Here is a 27249-nt window from a genome sequence, read left to right as displayed (position 1 = left end):
AAGTGGTAGGTATCGTGGCAAAGCAATAGAGCAAACAACTAGCAAGCAAGGATAAAAGTGATTTCGAGGGTATGGTCATCTTGCCTGAGATCCCGCAAGGAAGAAGAACGAGTCCATGAAGAAGACAAACGGACGAAGTCGAACGAATCCTCACAAACGCGACTTTATCGGAACCAACCTGAAGTAGCAACACTGGAAAGAAGCAAACAACACGGTAAACTACCATCACATAAACATGGCATGATGCACAACCAAGTATGATGCATGTCCGGTTTAATATGCATGGCATGGCAAGGTGCACAAACAAAACAACAAGTTAAGTGGAGCTCAATATGCAACGAGTTGCATATTGACGAAACACCACAACAATTATTTACTTCCCTCCCGTTTAGGTACTCAACAATATTAAATGTTGGTTAGCATGGCAAGGGGTGAAGCACAACAAAACTACCTATCTAGGCAAGTTTAAATGAGGCTGGAAACATCAAACAACGATTCCGGTAAACCCCCACATGCAAATTTTAGAGTTGGTATTGTTCTACCCTAAACATAATTTTAGAGTTGTTAAACATGCTAGATGAGTGCACCATGTTAAACTAGGCATTTTTCCACCTCATTTACATATAAAGTTTATTAAAAACCAAGTTACAGTTATTTAGTTATGAAAATAAAGTATTTTAACATGGCATAGGAGCAAATTAATGCAAACAACAAGTTAAACATTTTAAACATAGATGAAATTTGCAAATTATGAAACTAGACAAAATTCTAAGCATTTTTCATATAAAGTTTGTTTTAATACGATGCACGGTTAATTAGTTAGGATATGCATGAAGTTTAGGGGCTAAACTACAAAACTACAATTCCCTGGATAATTAGGAAAATCGCAGATCTGTAAAAAAACATATATGGGCCGAATCAGAGGCTGGCCCAACAGTGGAAAAAAGGAGGGCGCGCAGCTGGCCTCGCCATGGGCCTCGGCCCATTCGGAGGAGGAGGGAGGGCGGCAGGGCGGCTTGGGTCGGTTGCTGGGCCAGCTACATAGTGGGCTTGGGAGGCGCGCTGGGCCGGGTGATCTGGAGGCAGAGGCGCGGTCAACGGAGCGGCTGGTTCGAGCGGGACTTGGCGCTGCGGTCGTCCTTGAAGCAGAGGAAGCATATGCGCGATGGCACCGGGGACAGCAAGGAGGTGGGCTCCGAACGGTGGATCGAGGGACTTGGGGCGGAGGAAGGAGGTTCGGCGGGGGCGTGGGTCTCCAGGGCGTCGGATCCGGCCGGCGGAAGCCCATCGCCGATGATGGTGGCGCCAGCTGGTGCTCCTGCAGGGCTCCGGTGACGAGGCAACACGGCGGCCCCAGAATTGGCGAAGCATGGGAGCTCCGGGACGAGCGGGACACGGGGATGGACGCGGGAGGACGGGTTCGTCCGTCTCCCGGCTGGCCTGGTGCAAACGGCGGCGAGGGAGCTGCGGCCAACCATGGCGGAGGTCGACGGGAGGCGCGGCCATGGCTTCGGGCTCCATGGTTCTTGCAGGTCCAGAGAGAGGGGCGTGTGAGGGAAGGAGGAAGAGGAGCAGGGGAAGAAGAGGGAAAACAGGGCCGGCTGACCTGGCGTTGCTGCTCGCCGGCGGCTCATGGTGGCGGAAGGCGCACGGGAGGAGCGGCGGCGGCCTCGATCCGGGCGGGAGAGGGGTCTGGTGCCCGAGCGGCTGTTGTGCTCGTGCAGCCCGCGTAGCAAGGAGGAGAGGCTGCGGGCGGTGGCGAGAAGGATCTTCGTGGGGATTGGGATGGCTGGGATGGATTGGTCCGGTGGGGAAAGCGAGGTGGAGAGGTGGTTGGCTCGCGGTGGATCCCGAGGAAGAAGAGGACTGGCGGCGGGGGTGAGGGGATCTATTATATAATTAAAACAAGAGGCAAACAAGCCATTATATTGATCCACATAGATTAAATTATCTTGACCACTAATTTTAGATATCAAGGGCTGAGATTAAAAGATATAAACGTTACATACAAATATTGTTACGTAGAAACAATTGGACTTGTCACATCCAAATATTGTTACGTAGAAACAATTGAACCTGTCACATCCAAAAATAAAGTTGTGTGCATCTAATGTCCTATCACGTATATGGTTCTGCGATGAGAAATTGCAACCACACCGTGCATAAGGAGGACATCTAGAAGTAGCAATGCCAACATCATGTACGTGCTACACTAAAAAGAGAAAACATCAGGCACGTGTTCTGTACATGGAAAAAGAGAACAGGCAATTCCGGTTTGGATTCGTTTTTTCTTTTACAATAGGAGAGAAGAAAAGAGGCACGCTATACATACCAAATAATCTCACGTACGTGCTTTTAGAAAAAAAAAACAATCTCATGTCCGTACATAACTAGAGAAAAGTTTAATAAAATAGAAAAAAAGCATAACGAGAGAATAGGAAACAAAAAAGAAATAGGCACTATTTTCAAAGAAAAAAGAAATAGGCACTGCCTAAAAAAAGGCACGCTACACATATTTAAACAATCTCACGTGTGTGTATATCTTAACCAAGGGCTGAGATTAAAAGATATAAACGTTACATACAAATATTGTTACGTAGAAACAATTGGACCTGTCACATCCAAATATTGTTACGTAGAAACAACTGGACCTGTCACATCCAATAATAAAATTGTGTGCATCTAATGTCCTATCACGTATATGGTTCTGCGATGAGAAAGTGCAACCACACCGTGCATAAGGAGAACAGCTAGAAGTAGCAATGCCAACATCACGTATGTGCTACACTAAAAAGAGAAAACATCAGGCACGTGTTCTGTACATGGAAAAAGGGAACAGCCAATTCCGGTTTGGATTCGTTTTTTCTTTTACAATAGGAGAGAAGAAAAGGGGCACGCTACACATACCAAATAATCTCACGTATGTGCTTTCAGAAAAAAAACAATCTCATGTCCGTACATAACTAGAGAAAAGTTTTATAAAATAGAAAAAAAGCATAACGAGAGAATAGGAAACAAAAAAGAAAAAGGCACTATTTTCAAAGAAAAAAAGAAATAGGCACTGCCTAAAAAAATGCACGCTACACATATTTAAACAATCTCACGTATGTGTACATGACTAGAGGAAGACTTAAAAAACATAGCAAACGGAAAGCAGTCCGGTTTATACAGAAAGACTATTACACCAATGAAACTAATGTATTATTGTAAGATATGGTCACATGAAGCAACCTCTCAAAAAAAATCAGGCGCATTTTGATTCATCTCATTGCGTACGCTAATATCGTTGATGATTTTAGCAAAAAAGAAATCTCCGGGCAGCAAATAAGTCATCACGTTAATCCACATAGGTTAAAAATATTTGATGCGTTAATCTGAATTAAAAGGGCTAAACTAAAAAAATTAAGAGTTACGTACAACAATATAGAGGTGCATACATACGTTTTGTTGACACGCTCGACACATGAATTGGTGTCCGACAAAAGTTATAATTAGTGCAAGTAAAAATGGAATTACAAGTGTGGAATGAATTAAAAGTGCACTGTATAGAGCGACCAAATCACACACGTTAAAAAGAACGAGAGTCCAGGTCCGGGTTGGAGACGTTGAAAAAAGCACGGCCCAAGATGCATGCGTTGAAAAAAAAAGTCTGGGCTGATTGCACATGCTGATGACGTGTTTCTCAAGAAAAAGAACACATACTGCTGACGTCATAGACTAATGCAAATCGTGATGTGCTAGGACATCTATGTTTTTTTGCGAAGAAGAACTACCTATCCGTGTCCATGAAATTCTCACGTCTATACGCATATAGGGCCGTTCTTTTTTTTAAATACACATCCCAAATATGACAATATTAAAGCAACAATTCGTATTCAATAAAAAAAGAAGCCAGTACAAAAATATAAAAATAATAATAAGAACAATCTCTAATATTTCCCTAATAATAATAATAATAATAATAATAATAATAATAAAGCGGCTATTGCTTCTGCCCGCCTGCTCAACGTCATCTAAATTACCTCCGAAGTTGTCAATAATTACCCACCATACCATCGGTAAATGAAAAGAAACTGTTCATGTTTCATGCGTCGTTCCATCGTTCGAGCAGGAGCAGGGAAAGATTCACCCGTCCCGACGAAGCACACTACGCCCCAACCGGCTATAGCATGGGCCAAAGCCCATCCATCGCTCGCGCTGTGCAGCAGCCCAGAGGAGAGGCGGCACATTATAAAATTTCAATGTATCTCTCCCGCGACAGCAATACAAAGTTACTTTTTGCATTACGAAACTGTACTATGTTTGTGTGGAAACTGACCTTGTTGAGAACCATGCATACTAATCATGCAATGGTAGGAGTACATTCATCAACCATGATGTGCTAGCATTTTCATGCATGCTAGCAATCATTAGGTGATCCCCGGAGCTTCCCACTGTTGCTGCAATCACATGTGATATGCACGGCAGTGATTTAATGCTAATTTTTGCGCTAGAAAGAAACCCGATAAGCTCTAAACGGTGTTATTTTTAAATCTATAAAGAAAATATAATAAATTTTTACATCTACAATGGTTACAAAATGCTTAAAAACCTTTTTAAGGAGAAGATTAGTGAGAGTAACAAAGTTTCGTCGTTATGGTTTACTGGAGACCTTCACCTTGCTTGGGCCGATCGACTTCAATTGTACAAAGCATACTGTGGGGACCCCGACTTATGAGTCGTGATCACCTAATGCACGTGTACAGTGATCCCAGAGATCAATGCTCACTGAACACACAGAAGCTGAATAACAAGAGTTACATCCATACATACTGTCTTACATAAATTATGACCATTATGGTCAAGTCTTGAGTATAACTTCGCAGCGGAAAACTTCAATAACAATTTGGACCCATGCCATCTGCCTTAACCCTACAGGCATTCTGACTGGGAAGCGTCCTAGCTCGCACGATCGTCACCAAAGAACTCTTCAATATATCTTGTCTTTCATGCCTGGCCAATAAAATAACCAGTGGCAAGCCAATGGGTACTTTGAATGTACTCGCAAGCAACCCATGTTTTGGTTCAAGATACAACAATGCATGATATAGGTAAATTTTTGCGGAAAGCTAGTTTTGAGTGCAATGACATGTTCATCAACTTGTAAGACATGCATCAGAAGATTTCAATTAACCATGAGGACAGGTTACAGATATCAACATAAATAGAGTGGGCATCAACCCAACTCAATCATGTCAAGTCCTTTGACTTGACCCAAGTAGTTCTTCCCACTTATCCAAACACACACACTGGTTTATAAACAAGTGGACGTAGCCCAAGAGCGGTTACCCAACTGTCCTTGACCATGGACACGGCTATTTGAATAGTTTTACACTCTGCAGAGGTTGCACACTTTACCCACAAGATCCGGGGAACTTTCGTGTCATCCACGGCCCGCGGTACCTCAAGTACCCGGGGTAAGCACCCGATCACTATCTTTCCCTAGACGACACTAAAAAGGAGTCCACTTGTTGTTCCATATCCTCACGATGTACATCATACGAGACTCACTCAATATCATAACATCCGAGAGGGGACACAACGGTGTATCCGGTGCCCTGTGAAAATAGTCATGGCCGCCCTACCTGGCACGACCCCGTCCCGAGAGAGCGCACCAACAACTCTCCCGTCACTAGTAATGCGGGCTCCAAGCTAGTATCGGCCTAGGTAATCAATAATGCCCTTTCCCATACAAGGGTAGAGTGGTTGCGCATGTAAGGTTGGAATAACGGTCGCAACTTAAACCAATCCGTTTTGAGAAACAACACACACACTTGCCTCGGTACACCACTTCATCATCAAGTGGTTACCCAACTCATCATCTCCCCCGGGCATAAGTGGCACCCGATGGGGGTTTTCGAAAAGTCTTTTGAAAATACTTTGTCTCCACCACCATGCATATTCCCGTCCCTTTTTGCGTAGCAACTACTTTAGCATCCTATCTACTCGCACCGGCATAACCCTCATAAGGGGGTAGGGTCATGCACAATGCAAGTATCAACGAGGAAGTAACAGAGGCAACCCATCAAAAGTGGTTACCTCCTCATCATGATTCCGCTGCAACAACAATATGGTGCTATATGACATGCATAAAAAGGGTTTCATAGACATGGTCAAAGGGATGCTTGCCTGTTTTAACAAAGTCTTCAATTCTTCTGGTCCTTCTCCACGTATTCCGTCTACTTCGTCAACTAACGTCGGAACAATCATAATAAGCAACACAACAAGGTAGGAAATACAAGTGCTCTAAAAATATTAATTTGACTTTTCTAGGACATCTCTGGTTATATGAAAAATAACCAGAGTGGTTTCATTGGAATTGGATCAGTGGTTATTTCTGAACATTTTGATATGATGGAATCAAGGGGTTCATGGATTTGTAAGAAGTGTAAAGAAGAACTATTTGAAAAATGATCAAAGGCATCCATTTAGCAAGGAATGATTTTAGAAGCATCTAGGAGTTGGTTTCACTGGATTTTGAGTTCAAATGAATTTCCTATGAATTTGCAAACTTGGCTAATATGAAGAAATGGCTCATTATTTTGTATGGCACATAAAGTATTAGGAAAAATGTTGAAAAACTAAGTTATGAACTTAGAAGTATCAAGGATTTTGAATCATGGCATTTGGATCAATTTGGAGCTCTCTGTGATTTTCTAAAGTTTGTCACAAAATTAAGAAAAATGGAATTTACTAAATAAGTGTGAAGGAAAGTTCTCTGGAAAAATGTGCAAGCTCCTCTAAGAGGTAGAGCATGATTTATAGAGTCACTAGAAATTTGAATCATCAAATTTGGAGGTAATATGAATATTCGGGATACTTTACAAGTTTCTGGAAAAAGAAAAAGACAAAGGAAGTGGGGGTTATACCTATACCACGCACCGGGCGCAGCATAGAACCTCAGCGCACTGGGCCGGCCCAGCTGTACGGCCACGCGGCTAAGGAGGGCCACGCCGACAGCGTATTAGGGGAGTACGCTTTCCTGCCGGGAAGGCGGTTCCTGCGGATCCCGCCTCCACTTAACCCGAGTGGGTCCGGCTGGACACATCGGCAGAGGCTGACCGGTGGGGTCGCCGGTCCACCGATCGGCTTTCTTCTTCCTCGAGCGGCCTCCCGTGCAGCAGGAACAGAGGGGGCGAGGCCGAGCTCGTCCCCGGCGACCAGGGGCGCTGCTGCGGGTGCCCGGCGCACCGGCGAGCTCGGGGGACTGCGCCGCGCCCGCTCCCCCTGTCAGCACGTCCAACGGAGGACGAAGGCGAGTGGGGCCACGGCCACGGCGGACGGTGCCCGGGCGAGACTCGGCAGGGCAGGGAAAGCACGGGGAGGAGGGCCTGGTGCGCGGGGGAGGATCCTTGGTGCCCTGGGTGTCCTCTCGAGCGTTCAGTGGGAGCGGGGAAGCAATGGGGGCCTGGGTTGGTCCGGGGGCACGTCGGCGGCGACCCGGCCTTGGAGGGGGCAGGAGAGCACGTAGGGGAGAGAGGGGGTGTCGGAGAGGTGCACGGGAGAGAGGAGGTTCGAACCCAGGCGAGAGAGAGGGTCGGGGTGGTTTAAAATGGGCGAGGCCACGGTGCACCATGGGCAGCGTCCATGGACGTGCTCGGGTGAGCTCGTGGAGGGATAAGGAGGGCGAGGGAGGAAGGGCCCGACAGTGTTGCGTGTCGTGGACGCCGAGGCGGCCTCGGGGGACACGATTCCGGCGCCCAAGGTCGACGGGAGGCCTTGGAATGGGCGTGCTACAGTGCCGGAGAGCACTGTAGCATGCTCCAGAGCGCGAGCTCTGCACGCCATGGCATTGTTTATGTGCCAGGGGCGTGTCCACTAGTGTTTGGGGTTTTGTGGGGTGAGTAAACAAAGGGGAGGTGGCCTTTGATGCCCTGGTGAACCGCTAGGAGAGGAGAGAGGTTGAGGGAGAGAGAGAAAAGGGCTGTCCAGAGAGGTATATGGGGGTTTTTACCCCTCAATCATTGAGCTTTGGAAGAGGGGGAGCTACTGGAGGTTGCTGGTGATCAGGTTCAGCTGTGGTAAAAATGTGGAGTCAAGGAGATTAGTGTAGGGGGGTGAAACCAGTGACTTTTTGCAATGGCCAGAAGGTGTTTGATGCAAATTTGGGTAAGCAAATGAACTCCATTTGGCATGAGACTCCACAGGGTGAAATGGCACATACAATTAGGGCCTTCCACCAACCTTGAGCTCATTTGGGCAAAGTTCACAATGTAACTTTTGTAAACCCTAGAAATTAGCAGAAATGAACTTGTGTAGATCTAGTTGAGAAAATCACTTCTCCTTGATGCACCACTTGGTGTAGTGGCCTCATTTGTCCATGTTAACATTCTCACAAAAGTTGGGGTCAAGGGGAGAAAGTTGGTAGTACAAAGTTGTTCAAATTTGATTCTGGTCAGAGAGGGTTTTGGGGCATTTTGGTGAACCAAAATGACCTTGATTGATATGAGGCTTTGCAAGGTGATCACAATATGCATTTGTGACTTTCTGGATTTTCCTTGGATTTTTATGAAAATATTTCCTGTAGAAATATTTCAAATCCTTGAAATGGGCAGAAATGATTTTGAGGGGATTTCATGGGGTTATACTATTCTCCATGACATGATACTTGTCAAGATCATCAAACATGTCATATGTGACATGCTAGAATTTTCTTGGAATTTTTGGAGAATATTTCCTTTGTAAATATTTCAAAAGCTTGAAATATCCAGAAAGGGTTTTTGAGGGATTTGACCAATATTTTGAACATGACCATGTGTTGAAACTCTTATATATGGACAATATGTGTCCACTGAGTTTTCCTAGGTTTTTCCAAAATATTTTTCAAGCTTTAAAATAATTTTAACCTATTAAAGACCATTTCTGGCCTTAAGAAAAATCCTTTAAATCAAATAGGAAAATAACTTTTAAAATTATATTTTTGTGGTTTCTGGGTATCCTATATCTAATAGGAGTCAAAAGTATTTTTGGAAAGATTTTTACTGCCCTTAATTAAGTACTTGCAGTGCAAACCTCAATTCAGGGGTTTTTGGAAAACTAATTTTTGAAAATACTTTTTGCCAAATTATTTTTGTAAGAAAATACTATATTGCTCTATACACATGGCATGATCATTGGTTCAAGAGTTTGGAGCAAGGAGATGAAGTATAGGAGTTGGAGGATTTTATTTGATTTTTAGAGCAATTGCAAACAGCAGTCAAACATTCAATCAAAGCAAAGACAAAACACTCAAAAGTTTTTGTCAAACCACATTTTATCATGAATTATTAGCTTAAGTGTTGTGTCATGAAAATCAGGGTGTGACACATACAGGCAAGCTTGCTTTGAAGAGATGATGGGTAGACAAGCTAGCATGCACTCAAATATATTGGAGTTTGATCTGAATGACACCAATGATGTAGACAATTTGGAAACTAGGCACATGAGTAGCTGCACGTACAAGTTTATACAAGCATACCATGATATGCACTACAAAAAATAGAAGATGAAAACATAGATGAAGTAGTATATGGGCCAACAGAAAAATAATATTATATCAATAGTCCAAGGATCTGAATTCAAAAAGGACCGCTTGCTGTAAAAACTTTGTAAGAAGTGTTAGAAAGATCCATATATTTGATGATTATATACTATATACAACCACTGATGATAGAGGCTAAGGTGTCCCGATGTTTCGATGAGATGGTGGCTATCGTTTTCTGTGGGAGTCGACCTTGATGATCCGACTACGAACGTGCGAGACGTCGCGCCTTAGCAATCGCTAAACCAACTTCCAAGGGTTATTGACCACGCCGGAGCACGATCAACCTGACCACGAGGGTCTGTTTCCTGCGAGCAAACGAAGAACAAGCAAGAAACTGAGATTGCAATCGGGATATTGCGAATATAAGATGAAAGCTTTATTGATCAAGGTGGGGTTCTGTGACGTCTTGGTCTGGTCATTGGACACAAACGAAGTACGCGAAGTTGTAGCTATGGCGAACGTTTAATCTAAACAAAACCCAAAGTCTAAACGACGCCCTAAGGGCTGTATATATGGAGGAAGAGGGGGGAATTTCGTGGCCCTTGAGGGTGGGGTCCGAAACCAACCCTAACTCTTGTTTCCCCACACATACGGACTCTAAAAATAGCCTATACTTAAGTATTTCGAAATTACATGGGCCTGGCCCATTAATAAGGTGACGCAACACCTAGAATAGCCTATGGACGAATATTATGAAGTGGCATCTTGTATATTTCGTCCAAGGCTTCATGCACTCCTTATGGTGGCTTCAAAGTCCGGAAATCATCACTTGTAACTCTGTTCTTGATCCCCTTGCGCATGCCATCAACTCAATGTGTGTTCTTGCTCCAATGTTCATCCTTCTCCAAGCTAAGCCCTTCATTTGTAAGCAAAACAAATGTATCCAATTCAGGCAGCATCATAATCTCATGAACATTAGAATCATTACCAAGAAACGAAAGTACCTGGTAATTTAATTGGCGTGCGCGAGCTCTAGTAATTGGTCCAGTATATGTAACAGTAGGGGCTGTGGGTGTAACAATGGTATTGATGTCCTCCTCATCCTCCCCTTCTTGAAATGAAGTCGTCCTCGACGGAAGCGCATCTTCCTCACCCAAATAAGGCTTCAAATCTGGAATGTTAAAAGTGGGACTAACCCCAAAATCTACAGGTAGCTCAAGTTTATATGCATTATCATTTATTTTCTCTAACACCTTAAAAGGACCATCAGCACATGGCATTAGCTTTGATTTGCGCAGATTAGGAAATCTATCTTTACGCAAATGTAACCAAACATGATCTCCAGGCGCAAACACAACATGTTTTCTACCCTTATCTCCAGCAAGTTTATATTTAGCATTCATACGCTCAATGTTTTCCTTAGTTAACTCATGCATTTTTAAAATCAATTCAACACATTCTTTAGCATCAAAATTAACCTTCTCTGAAGATGGAAGAGGCAACAAATCAATAGGTGCACGAGGTAGGAAACCATACACAATTTCAAAAGGGCACATCTTAGTAGTAGAATGCAATGAACGATTATAAGCAAATTCAATATGAGGCAAGCATTCTTCCCACATTTTCTTGTTATTCTTCAAAACAGCCCTAAGCATAGTAGACAATGTTCTATTGACTACTTCAGTTTGTCCATCAGTTTGGGGGTGACAAGTAGTACTAAAAAGCAGCTTAGTCCCCAACTTAGCCCATAAACATCTCCAAAAGTGGATAAGAAATTTAGTATCACGATCTGAAACAATAGTATTTGGCACACCATGTAAGCGAATAATTTCACGAAAGAACAAATCAGCAACATTAACAGCATCATCGCTTTTATGACAAGGTATAAAGTGTGCCATTTTTGAGAACCTATCCACGACAACAAATATGCTATCCCTCCCCTTCTTTGTTCGAGGTAAACCTAAAACAAAGTCCATAGATATATCCTCCCAAGGAACACTAGGTACAGGCAAAGGCATATATAAACCATGAGGATTGAGTCGTGACTTAGCTCTTTGACATGTAGTGCAGCGAGCAACAAAACGCTCAACATCCCGTCTCATCTTTGGCCAAAAGAAATGTGTAGCAAGTATATCCTCCGTCTTCTTGACGCCAAGTGTCCCATTAATCCTCCTCCATGCGCCTCCTGCAACAACAAAAGACGAACGGAGCTAGCTGGAATGCATAGCTTGTTAGCACGAAACACAAATCCATCGTTAAGAACGAACTTGTTCCAAGTTCTCCCTTCCTTACAATTCTGCAATACATCTTTAAATTCAGCATCATGAACATATTGATCTTTGATGGTCTCCAAACCAAATATTTTAAAGTCAAGTTGTGAAAGCATAGTATAATGACGAGACAAGGCATCAACAATAACATTTTCTTTACCCTTCTTGTGTTTAATGACATAAGGGAAAGTCTCAATGAATTCAACCCATTTAGCATGTCTACGGTTCAGTTTTGCTTGACTTTTAATGTGTTTCAAAGGTTCATGATCAGAATGTATAACAAATTCCTTGGGCCATAAATAATTTTGCCATGTTTCTAAGGTCCGAACAAGAGCATATAATTCTTTATCATAAGTAGAATAGTTCAGACTAAGCCCACTCAATTTTTCAGAAAAGTATGCAACAGGTTTTCCATCTTGTAATAACACACCTCCTAATCCAGTTCCACTAGCATCACATTCAAGCTCAAAGTTCTTATTGAAATTAGGAAGTTGGAGTAAAGGAGCATGTGTCAACTTATCTTTCAATACCGTGAAGGCTTCTTCCTGTGCGGTACCCCAAACAAAAGGCACATCCTTCTTTGTAAGCTCGTTGAGAGGTGCAGCAATGGTGCTGAAATCTCTCACAAAATGCCTATAGAAACCAGCGAGGCCAAGGAAACTCCTCACTTGTGTGACCGTTTTGGGCTGCAACCAACTCTCAATAGCTTCAATCTTGGCTTTATCAACTTCAATTCCCTGTGGAGTAACAACATAGCCAAGAAAAGATACTCGGTTGGTGCAAAAGGTGCACTTTCCAAGGTTTCCAAACAAACGTGCATCATGTAGAGCAATAAAAACAACACGTAAATGTTCCAAATGTTCCTCCAAAGATTTGCTATAAATCAATATGTCATCAAAGTAAACTACCACAAATCGTCTAATGAAAGCACGTAAAACTTCGTTCATTAACCTCATGAAAGTACTAGGTGCATTAGTTAACCCAAAAGGCATGACTAACCACTCATATAATCCAAACTTAGCTTTAAATGCTGTTTTCCATTCATCACCCAATTTCATACGAATTTGATGGTATCCACTACGCAAATCAACTTTGGAGAATATTGTAGAGCCACTCAATTCATCAAGCATATCATCTAGCCTAGGAATAGGATGACGATAACGAATAGTAATATTATTAATGCCTCTACAATCAACGCACATACGCGACGTACCATCCTTTTTCGGCACTAAAATGATAGGAACAACACAAGGACTAAGGGATTCGCGTATATAACCTTTGTCGAGCAGTTCTTGTACTTGACGCATAATCTCCTTCGTCTCCTCTGGATTGGTACGGTATGGTGCACGGTTGGGTAGCGAAGCACCGGGAATTAAGTCAATTTGATGCTCAATCCCTCGAATAGGTGGTAATCCCGGTGGCACGTCTTGTGGAAAGACGTCAGCGAACTCCTGCAAAATGTTAGTGACAGCAGGGGGCAAACAGGAAGGCACGTCCTCGAATGAAAATAATGCCTCTTTGCACACAAAAGCATAGCAAACAGATTTGCTAAAATCTAGCTCATCAATATCAGATTTGGTGGCAAGTAAACATGCACTTTTCAATTTAATTTCAGAAACAACAGTAGATGGTTTATTATTAGGCTTCATTTGGTGCTCAAATTCTTTTGCCACAATCTGATTTTCACTCTTATTTGTCTCCTGTTTTGCTTTATTAGCTCTATTAATATCATCTTTCAAAATGGAATCAGGAGTCATAGGAAGCAAAGTAATATTTTTATTATTATGAACAAGAGTATACTAATTGTTTCTACCATGGTGTACAGAATTTTTATCAAATTGCCATGGTCTACCAAGTAATAAGGAACATGCTTGCATAGGTACCACATCACAATCAACATAATCAGCATATGTAGAGATACTAAAATGCACACGAACATTACGTGTTACCTTAACCTTGCCACTGTTGTTGAACCATTGGATGTAGTAAGGATGTGGATGTGGTCTTGTGGTGAGAGATAGCTTCTCCACCATCTCCATGCTAGCCAAGTTATTGCAGCTCCCTCCATCTATGATCACGCGAACAGAACGTTCCTTCACAACTCCCTTTGTATGGAACAAATTATGCCTCTGATTTTGCTCAGCTTGTGTAACCTGCACACCCAAAACACGTTGAGCAACTAAACATTCATACCTGTCAGCATCTTCAGGAGCCATGTATTGCGTCTCATGATCAGAATCGTCTCCACCGTGTTCTTCACGTGTAATAAGAGCCAAGGTCTCCTCATCATAGTCACTAGCGGACTCATACCCACCATCCTCAGTAACAATCATCACACGCTTAGACGGGCATTCTCTCGCATAATGACCTCCACCCTTGCAACGTCGACAAATAATATCATGTGTTTGCCCTGTTGATGCCATGGATGAAGAAGAGCTCTTTGCAGGCCCAGAAGGTGTGCTCTTGGCAGATAGTGGTGATTGTGCCTGCTTTATTGTATCACGGTTGGAGGTGGCAGCCGACGGAGGCGCCGGTGTAGCAGAACGTGTGGAAGTAGATGATGCATGTGGTGTCCATGATGAAGGTCGACCTGCAGAAAAGTTAGTCCGCGCCAATGACTGTCGATCCTGCACTTCACGTTCAGCTTTACAAGCAAGATGGAATAAATGAGTGATATTAGTATACTCCTTATACTCTAGAATCGTCTGAATCTCTCTATTTAATCCACCCATAAAACGTGCAAGCATAGCTTCATTCTCCTCAACAATACCACATCTAATCATGCCAGTTTGTAATTCCTGATAATATTCTTCTACAGAATTTTTTCCCTGTCTTAAGCGCTGCAATTTTTGAAGTAATTCACGTTGATAATATGGTGGAACCCAACGAGTACGCATAGCAGTTTTCAAAGCAGCCCAAGTAGCCGGAATAGGATATAATCTACAATGCTCAGACCACCAAACACATGCAAAACTAGTGAATGCACAAACAGCAGCAGGAACACGTCTCTCCTCGGGATATTGTAAACATGTAAATCGTTGTTCAGTTTCTAACTCCCAAGTAAGATATATATCAGGAACATATCTACCCTCAAATGGTGGAATATTCAATTTTAGTTTAGGGAGATGGTCATGATCTCGTACCTAAGGGTGAGCCCTACCATTGCCATTATTTGCATGTGGACGACCTGGTGGTTGCTGTGCTGGTGGTGGCACGTAGTTCTGATTTTGATCAACCTCATCCTCATAATCATCCTCCTCCACATCAGTAGTAGGAGCCACAGAAGTATCAACAGCAGCACCAGCAGTTTGGCCCGACTGAAGAGGGACACGGCTCGCTCGGCGGAGGGCTGTTTCCCGACGTGGAGGTAGTCGACGTTGTTGCTGTTGTTGCAGAGGTGCGGCAGGAGCAGCCGGTGGTGGTGGTGGAAAACGCGAAAGCAATTCAGCAAACTTGTTATCGAGCTTTGTTTCAAACGTCTTCTCCATGCCATCTATCTTCTCCATGGCCTCTTCAAATCTGTTTATCACATCGTGCACCTGTCCACTCATCATTTGCTGAAACGTATCATGAAGCTCCTTGTTCGTCAAGTTCTCCCAGTCAGTCTCGTCGTCTTGTGATCCTGGCATGGTTAACAGCAATAGAAACACACAAGAATATGATCCTACAGACTACTAACAAGTGGTGGTGGTGGCGGGTGTCACAAATCCATCAAGCAAATCTCAAATTCTTACCAGTTCTTACCCAGCAGCAGGCGGTGATCGGCAACCGTTGTAGTCAAAACTCTCAAAAGCTTGGATAGAGCGATTGCCAGGGAGAGTCAAACGCACGACATAGATGTATGTGGAGCTGGGAAGGCTTATAGTATGGTAGCAAAAAGGGTCAGCAATAATCAATTCAGAGATGCAAAGTTGAATAAACGCTCAACGACGGTACTGTGCTGGTCCTAGGCTAGACCGTGCTAGAGACGCGAGCCTAGAACACTAACAAAATCACGGCGCTGCACGTAAATAAGGGAAAAGCACACTCTGGAACTCTTTTTTTTCGCTCTTTTCTTTTTGCGCTCCTTTTTTTGCGCTCCTCTTTTTTTTGCGAAAAATCACTATAATGGCGAGTGTCTCAAAACTCTTCCCTCGTCAAACTGATAGGATGGGACGGAATTTTTTTTTCACTTTTTTTTGGAAATCAGGGCAGCGACGACGAAAAAGTGCGACAAAAAAATCACTATGATGGCACGTGGCTCAAAAGACTCAGAAAAGCCTAAAAATAGGATAGGGAAAAAAATTGCCCGTGAAAATTTTGGCCTAAAAACTGCCCGGGGGTCTCCAGACTCTTTTTTTTTCCGAGACCTACGCAGGCAAGGAAACACGAATCAGAATTTAGATTGATCTCAAGAACAAACCTAATATGAGAAGAACTCGGATTGGTGGTGGATATATGGTTGTGGTATATGGCAGCGGTGGTGGTATATGGTAGCGGTGGTGGTATATGGATACAGATTGGTGGTGGTATATGGATACGGATTGGTGGTGGTATATGGATATGGATTCAGAGCGGTGGCGGATAAGCAAAAGTGGTAGATGGGCGATGATGATGGTGCGGCGGCGGCGTGACAACTTATGACCAGAACTCAAAACTCTAAAAGACTAGACTCTAAGACCAGCAACTTGACACGACAATGCAACCGCAAATTCAACAAAGCAAAAACCCTAAAAAGATTATGCAAAGGCTCAGATTGGTTCGGATATGATGAACTAACCCTAATTTTTTTTTCTGGCTTTTTCGTGGACTGTAGGTATGAAGAACAGACTCGATCTAATCTACGAAAAACTGTAAAATCTCACCGAGCAACCTGGAAATCTGATACCACTTGATAGAGGCTAAGGTGTCCCGATGTTTCGATGAGATGGTGGCTATCGTTTTCTGTGGGAGTCGACCTTGACGATCCGACTACGAACGTGCGAGACATCGCACCTTAGCAATCGCTAAACCAACTTCCGAGGGTTATTGACCACGCCGGAGCACGATCAACCTGACCACGAGGGTCTGTTTCCTGCGAGCAAACAAAGAACAAGCAAGAAACTGAGATTGCAATCGGGATATTACGAATATAAGATGAAAGCTTTATTGATCAAGGTGGGGTTCTATGACGTCTTGGTCTGGTCGTTGGACACAAACGAAGTACGGGAAGTTGCAGCTATGGCGAACGTTTAATCTAAACAAAACCCAAAGTCTAAACGACGCCCTAAGGGCTGTATATATGGAGGAAGAGGGGGGAATTTCGTGGCCCATGAGGGTGGGGTCCGAAACCAACCCTAACTCTTGTTTCCCCACACATACGAACTCTAAAAATAGCCTATACTTAAGTATTTCGAAATTACATGGGCCTGGCCCATTAATAAGGTGACGCAGCACCTAGAATAGCCTATGGATGAATATTATGAAGTGGCATCTTGTATATTTCGTCCAAGGCTTCATGCACTCCTTATGGCGGCTTCAAAGTCCTGAAATCATCACTTGTAACTCCGTTCTTGATCCCCTTGCGCATGCCATCAACTCCATGCGTGTTCTTGCTCCAATGTTCATCCTTCTCCAAGCTAGGCCCTTCATTTGTAAGCAAAACAAATGTATCCAATTCAGGCAGCATCATAATCTCATGAACATTAGAATCATTACCAAGAAACAAAAGTACCTGGTAATTTAATTGGCGTGCGCGAGCTCTAGTAATCGGTCCAGTATATGTAATAGTAGGGGCTATGGGTGTAACAATGGTATTGATGTCCTCATGAACTGAGCAGGCGAATGAAGAAAGAAAAAACAAGTTCGAGATAAGAGTCATTATTGTTATACTTAATTCTTGGTTAAAACTTCAACAAAATCAGAAAGTAAATCATCCAACCGTGTTCTCCTTTTTGGGGCATGAATTTTCTGGTAATATGATGCATAAAGTGAGGGACATCTAGGTAATGATCATCCAAAGATGCATGAACAACTAGAATTCAATAAATATGATAGGTGCATTCATACGACCACAAAAAGTCTTTGATAGTGTTAGGTTTAATTCTTGGTAGATCAACTCCCATGAAAAGTTTGTTAGGAGGATAAAGACATCAAGAGGTTATGACTAAAAGATTAAACATAGAAATTATTGTAAATATTAATGGTGTTCCAAATCAAATCAAACAACAAAGATATTGTCTTCACGAATCAAATCGGATAATGTGTTGCGAGGAAGGAAGTGCTGGAAAACAACACCACACATAACATTGTATATTAAATCTAGCCGCGCAAATGCGCGGGTCACACCGCTAGTTCTTTATAATGACTCTTACTTTGCAATTTACAAACATAAATCAAGATAATATATGTTGATTGTTCTAATGAATGATAAAAGTTAGCTTAAAGGATAAATTAATTTTTTCTCTACCACGTGAACTTTGAACTTTGCCGGCGTTCATCCCCTTTTTTGTGGTACGTTTTGCTTGGCCTCGGTCTTGATCGTCCCCTCGTCTAGTTTTGTGATTCTCGTAGTAGTTGTTGTTGTTTTTGCTTGTGTAATTTTTCCATAGGCAGGCGATTTTATCTCGATTTGAAGTCGATACTCGTGTGTGCTCTGTAGGCAGAGCAAGGTGGATCTAGGGTTTTGTCAGATTTTGCCGATTTTGTTGCTTATATCTGTCACTTCGTCCTTGTGCTGCAGGCAAACGCCATGTCTTCCCTAAGCAGAGTGGGAGGAGGAGTTCAGGGCGCCATGTCTTCCCCGAGCAGAGTGGGAGGAGGAGTTCAGGGTATGTGGAGTTCTTATTTTTGGCTTTGTTTATTTTGTCTGATGTTTATCTAGTTTGTTGGATGGGACAAGGCTCCTAAATTTTAGGGTTTTGTCTGGTTATAGGTAGGGGATTAGATGTTAGACTATTTGGTCCCTCTGTTAAAAATCGGACGGTCCGAGATGAATAGGTTAGGTAGCCCAAATAACAAAACGGAGATGTTTTCTAGATGTTTGGGGATGATCCGTACCCAACGGTGACGACTGCCCGGGTCAGGTCCGGGACAGCTTTCGGACGCGTGCACGAGGGTCCGATGCACTGTGCAAAGAGGGGTAGGCATGGGCCTAGGTGGACTGTGGAGAGCGGGTTGGTCTGAGAGAAGAGGGGAAAGATGTAGCCCGACACGATTTCGGGAGACCGAAAACGTCCGACGAAAAGACCGGCTATACTGCTGTTATAGTTATCCGTTCGGGCATCAAACAGACTCCAAATGCGATGAAACTTGACAGGCGGTCTATCTACACTATGATAAGACCACACGCCAACTTTCATCCCATTCCAAGAACATTTTTCAGCCACTTATAAAATAATATTTCGGACGTGCCGCAGGCGCGTGCAAGGGTGTTTGGACTCAGAACGGACAACGGAGAGAACAAGGAGACCGGGACGGATGCAAGTTTTGAAAACATGATGATGCAATGCACATGATGACATGCTAAGATGCGACACACAAGAAAATGACAAGGTAACAACAACGAATAACTGGAAGACACCTAGCGCAATGGTCTCGGGGCATCACAACACTCCACCACTACGAGAGGATCTCGTCCCGAGATCTAGGATGGCACCGGAGGGAAAACGGAAGAGGAAGAGAAGAGGTAAAACTAAGTTGCTTCTATGACAAATAAGTGAAACCAAAGAACCTTGAGAGGTTGAACAAATTTAAAGAAGAAAACAATGAAGATGAACAAAGTTGAAAACACTCTGTTAGAAAAGAGGAACGAGGAACATTACGGGAACCTTGAGATTGAAAGACATAAGAAAAGTGTCACAAAGGACAAGAAGTACATGCAAGCACTCCGGATGAAATGATATGTACAAGGAGCGATAAAGATCAATTATGACAACACTCCAGTTGGAATGGAAGGCAATAATATGAACTTGGCAAAATGAAAGCACTTGGATGCGACTCCGATTAGAAAAGGAATGATAGACACGACACTCCGGTTAAAACAAGATAGAGAAGAGAAAAGAATGAAATAATTTGGACAGCACTCCAACTGTAAATGGAAGGAATCGAACATGATCTTGTGACTATTGAAAGAATGGCACCAGGGGTAAGAAAGATTTCAGACGGCACTCCGGTTGAGAAGGGAGGCTGTCGGTGGGAACGACACCTATGGGATCACAAGAATCCCTACTACAGTTGTGGGGCGCGGGGTCCTGAGAAGAGCGGATCAAACAGATAGCACACGGTTCGTTTATCCAGGTTCGGGCCGCGGGGATGCGTAAAACCCTACTCCTGCTTTGGTGGATTGTATATCAGTGTTCTTGAGCTAGCTATGGGGCGTGAGGAGCTCCAAAAAGCCGAATCCTCCTCCTGGTCGCCTCGGGCCTCCTTTTATAGGAAAGGGGTTGCCACAGTGGCACACAGGAGGTGGAAAGGGTACAGTGATGTGAGGTTATCCCTCACAATACATGACAAGGCGCATTTAATGTGTCTTGCCCAGGTGTCCTTGCTTTATCGGGGACGGGGGAGAGCTCTATCTCGTCTGTCGCTGCTCCCTCTCGTGTCGACACGTGCCCTAGCCAGCGGCGCCGGCGGTGCCATGTAGGCAGGCAGACAGCTGAGGTGGTGCAGTGGTGGGTCTCCATGAAGATCCGCATGCCGCCACGCAGGTGCCTGCCCAGCTGGTTGGGTCGGCAGCTGCATGCGAACGGCGGTGGAGGTTTGAATGGCGTCGGCCTGATGGTGGCCCTACGGGTGTTCTTGGAAAGGGCCATGCCGGAGCGCCGGCAAGGGTCTTGCCATGGCGCCTGCTGTCATCCCCGGCAAGGCTCTTGCCGGGGGCCTTGTGGTCCTCCTTGGCTGGGATCCTGCCAAGGATCATCATCTTCTAAAGGGTGTATCTGATCTTGAATGTCTTCACAAAGATCTGCATGCCACCACAGGGATGTCTCCCGAATCCTTACCCCATGGGGGCAGTGGACTCAAGGGTGACTCACTCCGTAGGTGTGGGGCGAGCTGCGATGGCAAGGATCTTGCCGGGTTTGCTAAAACCGCCTCCTGGCAAGGATCTTGGTCTTGGTGTCGTTCTGCTTCTCCTGAGCTTCGGCCTTAGCTTGGCTCACCTCCCTTGCCTTGCTCAGTGTGGTGGTGCCTGTGGCTCAGACTGCCCGTGCACAGTTATAGGGGTACAAAAAGTGTACCCCTCTTTTTGTACACCGACAGAGGCAAAACTTGATAAGATGAGAGAACTTGAAAAGAGGACACGACACTCCGGTAAAATGGGTAAGCACGAAAAGAACATGGTCCTGACAATCCGAGATGATGAGTGAAGAGAGCAACATCACAATGCCTCCGGAACGAAAGAATAGAAGTTGGATCGTTGGAAAGTAAAGAATTGAGAGGAAAATGACATCTTCTACCACAATTGAATTTGAAAAGCATCCTTAAAAAGAAGGATTGGACGGAGTTGTTGGGAAATCAACAACGAAAAGAACATGCTTGTTGAGGGCTTATGGAAAACATCTCAAAACTATGAGGTGACAACCTGCCACAAACGGAAACAATTGCTTGCTTCAGATCGACGAGGAGATGAAAAACTTCTTCCGCTGATGGGATAGGAGAAAAAACTTGTATCATAGATAATCACCACAATTGCAACATTCCTTAGGGAAGGCTTTAGGTGAAATATTGCACAAGATAATCTCCAGTGAAGAGATTCAAGATACCTCATTCCTAACAACTTGTCAATCATGAAACATCAAGGAAACTGTCAAAATGACATAACACCACCTCAAAAGGTAAGATAGAAAGAATTGAACTTTGGAATGCAAGATGAAGAATGCTTGAACTCCTCAAAACAAGCCATGTGTTGAGCACCATGTTTGTTTTCAGAGTAAAGCTTGGTGGATCTTAACTTCGAGAAAAATCTTGAGGACAATTGGAGAATGAAAGGAATCCTTGACAAACCACCATGTAGAGCCTTCATGAAGAACTCCGGTAACAAAATGATGATAAAAATAAAGAGAAGTTGAAAACACAAGGTGAATCCTTGTAATGATCTAGATGGATCTTTGCGACGATATAATTGATAGAGCTCGGGACTCCGGGAAAAGAAAAAATGAAACAATTCAAACTGAGAACTTGATGAGCCTCCGGAATAAGGAAATTAATCATTTGGGTGAAACAAGAATAAGAATTATGTTATGCTCATCCTTCACCAATATAAATTGATGACAAGCAACGGATTTGGCATACTACTTATTCTCGTAGAAAGGATTAAGAGATATATAACGCAAACTTGAGAAGGTCTTCGACGAACCACCGAAAGGATGGAAACAACGAATAACTTGATATGATAAACGAAGGAAGAAGAATCTTGTAAGAACCACCATAGGAATTGAAAATGAACGAAGAAAATATAAAGAAACACCGGGAATAATTAGCAAATGAACGAAGATGCTTGAGCGAATTTAGATACTAGTGAACGAAGAGATCATGAACTGATTAGAGGATGTTTGAGCGATGCACCGGTAAGATTTAGAGAAAGAGAGCTGAAAGCTGAGAATGAATAAATCTTCCGAAATGATGGCCTCCGGAGAATCAAACTGAAAAGACTCCTGAAATGCTCTGGATGGGTGAAAAGAATTCTCACAATCGAAAAACAATTATGAGAGGATGGCATCAAGCTAGAACCATGAATCTTGAAGAGAATGGAGCAAGATTTAAGAGAAACTGTTCTTCGGTCTTAACAAAACCGAGAATGACAATGAGAAACACCACCATGAATTGTTGAGATACTTTGGGATAAATATTAGAAAGGTTGAACTGACGATGAAAAGAATTTGACAGATCTTGAAGAAAGACATTTGACTGATGACCAATCATTCTTACGTCAAACTTAGAAATGAATTTGAGAATACCTCTGGAAAACTAGAAGAGCCAGGTAAGATCCTGGGAAAAGACCTGTGAGTTAGGGCCCACCCAAAAGAAACATCGTTGAACGATTACTTGAAAAGGAGATAGCACCGGTTGAATTAAACGGCTTGAATGAGATAACAACCTCGAAATAGGTTGAACAGATCTCGAATGACAAGACGAGCCTTCTGAGATATCTTCAGCACTCCAGAACAAATGAATAGCGAGGAGTGGATGATTAAGAGGTGCACCGGCATGAGAAAGCATTTGAAACGAGGAAAAGGGATATGATCAACACCAAAAGCTTGATTTGAATCCACCGGAGAAGATAAAAGAAATGAAGAATGATGAACTTGAAGCTCTGTTAGTATCTTCCTGAGAATCACCGGATAAGAATATGGACGGAAAAGAATGGAGATACTTCACATCAATAAGATGGATACTTGATTAAGAAATCTGAGTCCTCGAAGAAAAAGGGTGGGAGGGCGGGAAAACAAAGACAACTTGGGGGACAGATGAAACGAACAACGTTGGGAATACCGAGAGGTGATCTTGCGGATGTTGAAAATGATCGGATCCACTTGAAGAGGAACATGCCGGTTGAAAAGGATTGACATGACAATCCGATTATCATGAAGGATTAGTATTCACATAGAAATATGAGAATTCCGCTTAGGAAAGGTATGGAATCAACACTTGACATTGAAGCAACTCGAATACCACAAATAAAAGAAAACAAAGGATTGGCTTGCAGAATAAGCCGGAAACAAACATATGATAGATCCCATATCGTATCATGTGTCTGTTGGAAAGATATCCTACGTGATACATGAATTCCCACTTATAAACTCCTGAAACTTTCTGGTTATGCAATCAGGTGTTGGGGATACAGGGGAAGCATAATATCTCACCCAAACTAACAAATCCTACATCCAACTGTATCCATCCTTCAACACATAACCAAGAAACCTTCGGAAATCATTTACCTTAACCTTCGAAAAGCATCCGACATACGAGTTATGGCAATACTCCCGAACTCCCGCCCCAGTACTGGGTGGCGTCGAGGTTATCTCACCAACAACTGCATAAAAGAGATTTTCGATGTCAGCGAACTCAGGTATTCCAGAACTACATCGATAAAATTGTGACGACAACACCTCGGAGCTCAACTCCCCGGACACTGCCGCAACCCCTAATTGTCAGGAGGCACCAAGAACAATGTTCTCGTCACAAAACCATCGGAACGATTCCAAGATACCCGCGTGATCCTAAAAAAATTCGTGAAATTTGAGAAGAGAAGAGTCAAAACTCTACGTTAGGAGGCCTCACCAGAGCGACGAAGGGACTGAGGAGTAAAAAGAATCCTACTCTCCGATATATATATAATCCTAAGACTCAAAACATTTTTTTCTAGACTCAACAACGTCAACGATTTGATCAAGCAGGGGGCTCCTAAGTCAGGGAAGGCTCTGATTACCAACTTGTAACACCCACGATGCGACTATATATCCCACGTCTCGGAGCACGACTTAGAGGCATAACCGCATAGTAGGCATGTCGCAAGAGGGGTAATCTTTACACATCTCATGTACTGAATAAGAAAGGGATAAAGAATTGGCTTACAATCGCCACTTCACACAATACATAAATATAGCATTACATCATCCAGAATACATTCAAGGTCCGACTACGGAACCAAAATAAAGAGAGACAACCCCTAATGCTAGATCCCTGATCTCCCCAACTGGGCTCCACTACTGATCGAAAGGAAACGAAACAACACAATGAACATGATCTTCATCGAGCTCCCCTTGAGCTCAGTTGCGTCATCTGCACTGGTATCAGCGGCACCTGCAACTGGTTTTGGAAGTAATCTGTGAGTCACGGGGACTCAGCAATCTCACACCCTCGCGATCAAGACTATTTAAGCTTATGGGTAGGAAAAGGTTGGTAGTGAGGTGGAGCTGCAGCAAGCACTAGCATATATGGTGGCTAACATACGCAAATGAGAGCGAGAAGAGAAGCATAGCACGGTCGTGAACAAGAAGTGATCGAGAAGTGATCCTGAATCTACTTACGATCAAGCATAACTCCAAAACCATGTTCACTTCCCAGACTCCGCCGGAAAGAGACCATCACGACTACACGCGCGGTTGATGCATTTTAATTAAGTTAAGTGTCAAGTTCTCTACAGCTAGATATTAACAAATTCCCATCTGCCCATAACCGCGGGCACGGCTTTTGAAAGTTCAAAACCCTGCAGGGGTCTCCCAACTTAGCCCATCACAAGCTCTCACAGTCAACGAAGGATATTACTTCTCCCAGGACGACCCGATCAGACTCGGAATCCCGGTTACAAGTCATTTTGACAATGGTAAAACAAGTCCAGCAAGACCACCCGCTGTGCCGACAAATCCCGATAGGAGCTGCACATATCTCGTTCTCAGGGAACACCGGATAAGCTAAGAGTACGGGAGCCAACATAACCCAAGTTGGCAAGGGACGGCCCCGCACGGTGCTCTAGTTTGGACCAACACTCAAAGGAGCACTGGCCCGGGGGTTTAAAATAAAGATGACCCTTGAGTCTGCAGAACCCAAGGGAAAAAGGCTTAGGTGGCAAATGGTAAAACCAAGGTTGGGCCTTGCTGGGCAAGTTTTATTCAAGGCGAACTGTCAAGGGGTTCCCATTATAACCCAACCGCATAAGAAACGCAAAATCAATGAACATAACACCGGTATGACGGAAACTAGGGCGGCAAGAGTGGAACAAAACACCAGGCATAAGGCCGAGCCTTCCACCCTTTACCAAGTATATAGGTGCATTAATGAAATAAGAGATATTGTGATATCCCAACAATAATCATGTTCCAACAAGGAACAAACTCCATCTTCACCTGCAACTAACAACGCTATAAGAGGGGCTGAGCAAACCGGTAACATAGCCAAACAACGGTTTGCTACGACAAGGTGGGTTAGAGGCTTGACATGGCAATATGGGAGGCATGATATAGCAGGTGGTAGGTATCGTGGCAAAGCAATAGAGTGAACAACTAGCAAGCAAAGATAGAAGTGATTTCGAGGGTATGGTCATCTTGCCTGAGATCCCGCAAGGAAGAAGAACGAGTCCATGAAGAAGACAAACGGACGAAGTCAAACGAATCCTCACAAACGCGACGTTATCAGAACCAACCCAAAGAAGCAACACCAGAAAGAAGCAAACAACATGGTAAACTACCATCACACAAACATGGCATGATGCACAACCAAGTATGATGCATGTCCGGTTTAATATGCATGGCATGGCAAGGTGCACAAACAAAACAACAAGTTAAGTGGAGCGCAATATGCAACGAGTTGCATATTGACGAAACACCACAACAATTATTTAGTTATCTCCCGTTTAGGTACTCAACAATATTAAATGTTGGTTAGCATGGCAAGGGGTGAAGCACAACAAAACTACCTATCTAGGCAAGTTTAAATGAGGCCGGAAACATCAAACAACGATTCCGGTAAACCCCCACATGCAAATTTTAGAGTTGGTATTGTTCTGACCTAAACATAATTTTAGAGTTGTTAAACATGCTAGATGAGTGCACCATGTTAAACTAGGCATTTTTCCACTCCATTTACATATAAAGTTTATTAAAAACCAAGTTACGGTTATTTAGTTATGAAATAAAGCATTTTAACATGGCATAGGAGCAAATTAATGCAAACAGCAAGTTAAACATTTTAAACATAGATGAAAGTTGCAAATTATGAAACTAGACAAAATTCTAAGCATTTTTTATATAAAGTTTGTTTTATTCCGATGCACGGTTAATTAGTTAGGATATGCATGAAGTTTAGGGGCTAAACTGTAAAACTACAATTCCCTGGATAATTAGGAAAATCGCAGATCTATAAAAAACATATATGGGCCAAATCAGAGGCTGGCCCAATAGTGGAAAAAAGGAGGGCGCGCAGTTGGCCTCGCCATGGGCCTCGGCCCATTCGGTGGAGGAGGGAGGCCGGCAGGGCGGCTTGGGTCGGTTGTTGGGCCGGCTGCGCAATGGGCTGGGGAGGCGCGCTGGGCCGGGTGATCTGGAGGCAGAGGCGTGGTCAACGGAGCGGCTGTATCGAGCGGGACTTGGCGCTGCGGTCGTCCTTGAAGCAGAGGAAGCAGATGCGCGATGGCGCCGGGGACAGCAAGAAGGTGGGCTCCGAACGGTGGGTCAAGGGACTTGGGGCGGAGGAAGGAGGTCCGCCGGGGGCACGAATCTCTAGGGCGTCAGATCCGGCCGGCGGAAGCCCATCTCCGATGATGGTGGCGCTGGCTGGTGCTCCTGCAGGGCTCCGGCGACGAGGCAACGCGGCGGCCACGGACATGGCGAAGTAGGGGAGCTCAGGGACGAGCGGGAGGCGGGGATGGACGTGGGAGGACGGGTTCGTCCGTCACCCGGTTGGCCTGGTGTAAACGGCGGCGAGGGAGCTGCAGCCAACCATGGCGGAGGTCGACGGGAGGCGCGGCCATGGCTTCGGGATCCATGGTTCCTGCAGGTCCAGAGAGAGGGGCGCGTGAGG

At 43.9% G+C, this 27249-nt stretch overlaps 1 protein-coding gene across 1 annotated transcript; it reads right to left on the bottom strand.

Annotated features, from left to right (window-relative positions):
• Window positions 1–741: 741 nt before the first annotated feature.
• On the bottom strand, window positions 742–2378 carry LOC119333508 (vegetative cell wall protein gp1-like). Its single transcript, XM_037606383.1, has 3 exons — window positions 2371–2378; window positions 1607–1888; window positions 742–1526 (listed from the first exon to the last, which is right to left on the bottom strand). The coding sequence occupies exons 1-3, from the start codon at window positions 2376–2378 to the stop codon at window positions 845–847; spliced, it is 972 nt and encodes a 323-aa protein (XP_037462280.1). The 3' UTR covers window positions 742–844.
• Window positions 2379–27249: the final 24871 nt, after the last annotated feature.

The sequence above is a fragment of the Triticum dicoccoides genome, chromosome 7A, assembly GCF_002162155.2.
Source record: "Triticum dicoccoides isolate Atlit2015 ecotype Zavitan chromosome 7A, WEW_v2.0, whole genome shotgun sequence".
NCBI classification, from domain to species: Eukaryota; Viridiplantae; Streptophyta; class Magnoliopsida; order Poales; family Poaceae; genus Triticum; species Triticum dicoccoides.
This window is presented reverse-complemented; position numbering and strand designations above follow the sequence as displayed.

Bases quoted from the DNA above. Each gene is read 5' to 3' on its own strand.
- LOC119333508 (XM_037606383.1), bottom strand. The intron at 1,527-1,606 runs GTCAGCCGGCCC...CTGGACCTGCAA, and splicing joins CCGGCGAGCAGCAACGCCAG to GAACCATGGAGCCCGAAGCC.